This window comes from Arachis hypogaea, chromosome 15 (genome assembly GCF_003086295.3).
Source record: "Arachis hypogaea cultivar Tifrunner chromosome 15, arahy.Tifrunner.gnm2.J5K5, whole genome shotgun sequence".
Classification (NCBI taxonomy): domain Eukaryota; kingdom Viridiplantae; phylum Streptophyta; class Magnoliopsida; order Fabales; family Fabaceae; genus Arachis; species Arachis hypogaea.
The window spans coordinates 1,162,829-1,165,888 of NC_092050.1; the positions used below are offsets into that span (position 1 = coordinate 1,162,829).

Here is a 3,060-nt window from a genome sequence, read left to right on the forward strand (position 1 = left end):
TTTTCATTTAAAAAAGTGTAGATCACTTATCAATATAATTCTTGCATTGAAAGTGAAAATTATACACAAAATATTTATGCAATTGAATTTATTTTGTATAAACAATAATCAATATTTTATTTCCACTTTCTTCTCGAACATCTACATTTCCTAACACGGGGAAAAATGGTTCAATAAGAGTAATTTCTAACGCTATTAATTAGTCTAAGCTGGGAAGACCAAAGTCAAAAAGTCTCCGCACAAATAAAATTATTCCCCTTTAATTAATAATTATTGCTCCTCCATTGGAGTTAATCCTAGCAATGCACCCTCCAAATCTTATGAGGCTCTGACTTTGACTCTGCTGTAACAGTAATAGTATCACACAGAAACACACACTCACTCAATAATAAAGCGGCGCGAATCCACAGAGCGCACCAAGTAATAACGCCACGTGTACCCCGATCCTCTTCCTTTTCTTAACTAAGCCAGGTTATGTTATCACCCCACCCTTCACTCTAACCCTAGTGTATAAGCTATATATATCCACACCCTCGTTCGTACATATCCTTTTTCCCCTTTCTATTTTCCTCTTCTCTAACTTCCTTTTCTGCAAAATTTTCTTCCATCGAAACGACGTCGAAAAATCAAAAGAAACAAAAAGAGAAAACCCTAGCCCTCTCTCGCCCCAAATCTCCAAAATCTCGCGCTATTATCTCTCGTTTTCTTGCGAATGCGATTCTTTCTTCGGCTCGCATGAGCCTTGCTTGCGTTCTTGCCTTTCTTGAGAATCACCACCACCAGCACCACTGAAAGGGATTTCAATGGCGGAAGGAGAAGAACGAGGAGGAGAAGGGAAGAAGAGATTCCGCATAGGTTACGCGCTCGCACCGAAGAAGCAGCAGAGCTTCATCCGCGACTCGCTCGTTTCCCTCGCCCGCTCGCGCGGTATCGACCTCGTAAGGGTCGACACAAATCTACCATTGTCAGAGCAGGGTCCATTCGATTGCCTCCTCCACAAGCTATACGGCGACGACTGGAAGCGCCAGCTGAGGGAATTTGCGGCGGCGAACCCTAATGCGGCGGTTCTTGACTCGCCGGAGGCGATCGAGCGGCTCCACAACCGGATTTCGATGCTGCAGGTGGTTTCGGAGCTGAGAATCGAGTGCCGCTGCAGCGGTGAGACATTTGGAATCCCGAAGCAGATCGTGATCTACGACAAAGAAACACTGTTCGACCGGCAGGCGTGGGAGACGCTGAAGTTTCCGGTGATCGCTAAGCCGCTCGTCGCCGACGGCAGCGCCAAGTCGCACAAGATGGCGTTGGTGTTCAGCCACGATGGCCTCAACAAGCTGAAGCCACCGATCGTTCTGCAGGAGTTCGTTAACCACGGCGGCGTCATCTTCAAGGTGTATGTTGTCGGCGAGCGCGTGAGATGCGTGAAGAGGAAGTCCCTCCCCGACGTCTCCGAAGAGAAGAAGGTCTCGGACGAGGTCCTCTCGTTCTCTCAGGTGTCGAATTTGGCGGCGAACCAGACTATTGATGACAGTTACTACGAGATGATGCATTTGGGTGATACCGAGATGCCGCCGTTGAGCTTTGTCACGGACATTGCTCGGGGATTGAGGAAGGTGATGAAGCTGAACCTCTTTAATTTTGATGTCATTAGGGATTCCCGGTATGGGAATCGGTACCTTATCATTGACATCAATTACTTCCCAGGGTATGCAAAAATGCCTGGCTATGAGGCTGTCTTGACAGATTTTTTCTGTGATGTGTTGTGCAAGAAAACCGAAGAGGATGGCACAGCGGGTGCCATTGCGGAGGAAAGTGCCGGTTCGGAGAGGTGTTGGCAGGGTTGTGATGATTCAAGGTCCATTGTGAGCGGTAGTTTTTGTGGAGATGGGGATGAGGGTAACCTTCAAGTTTCAAGTCTTGGCATGGAAGAGAAAGAGAGTTCTGTTCAAGTATGAGGATTTTTCTTTTTCTTTTTCTTTTTCTTTACTTTTTTTCCCAAACGAATAATGTGTTTCTCATATAATGCACTCTGTCATTGACTGGTGATTTTGGGTAACCTGAATTTGCAAACTGGACCCATTAACCAGTTGGTGGTTAGACATGAGCTGCACATTCTGTTTAGGGGTAGCCAGTTGGTACAGTGGTGGAATTGGTAGGGTTGTTTGTGCTAGTTTTTTAACCTCTTAACATGTATATTCCTTACAGCATTGCTCAGGAGATAGATAGTTCTCAAATACCTGAAGCTTTAGGAAAGTTGTATTTTGAGGCTTAAGTTCATGCTAGAAACTGCTTTACGTTGTTTGTTTTTGCATTTAATTCGATGCCTTAATTCTTCCTTTGATCAATTCTATCCTCATTTTGGATTTCTTGATTTCTGCATTCACAATGATTGTGATTTTATCGTTAGTTGTTATAACCTACACTTGACTGATAGCTATCTTGTTTACTAAGTCATGATGTTCCTAATTATAAGAGATTGCTACTGAATATGCCTTAAAATGTGGTCAATTGCGGTTGTCAATTGTGGTTGTGTTGCTATTGCTAAAAAGTCTGGAAAAATGCAGCTGATGCAACGGCTGCAATTGAGGTAATGCATATTGTCTAAGGTTGTGGTGCAATTTAATTGGTTGTATGTGGGGTAATGCATATTCTATATAAAAATGAAATACTGATTATTCCGTGTTTACAGTGCATTTTCAAAAGTAGTGTGTTCTCAGTTTGTAGGCATTTTTGGGCTGAATCTGATTTACTTTTAGAATTCTTAATTTCTTATTTTCTGCCTATCTTTGATAAAATGCAAAGACATTACCTGATTAATAACTGTGATCTATTGGGAATTGAAGCAAATATGTTCAGCACCAGTGTCGTGCTGGGGTATAAATATATGATTAACAAACTGAATTGGACATTCGTGTTATTGGCTTACGGCTTTTTGGTGCAATTGAGATGGATTATTAGCAAAGATAGCCTTTTTCTCCAGTTGTTTTTGTTTGACCAAGTTATTATTATTTTCATTTTTGGGTAGCAAGCATTGAGTTTTGTCTACTATGAGCAGGAGATCTA

At 42.7% G+C, this 3,060-nt stretch overlaps 1 protein-coding gene across 1 annotated transcript; it reads left to right on the top strand.

The window, feature by feature from the left end:
* Positions 1-500: 500 nt before the first annotated feature.
* LOC112747418 (inositol-tetrakisphosphate 1-kinase 1-like) lies at positions 501-2,342 on the top strand. Its single transcript, XM_025795411.3, has one exon. It carries the CDS (start codon positions 804-806, stop codon positions 1,950-1,952), a length of 1,149 nt encoding a protein of 382 aa, XP_025651196.1. The 5' UTR covers positions 501-803; the 3' UTR covers positions 1,953-2,342.
* Positions 2,343-3,060: the final 718 nt, after the last annotated feature.

Bases quoted from the DNA above. Each gene is read 5' to 3' on its own strand.
- LOC112747418 (XM_025795411.3), top strand. From the start codon at position 804: ATGGCGGAAGGAGAAGAACGAGGAGGAGAAGGGAAGAAGAGATTCCGC.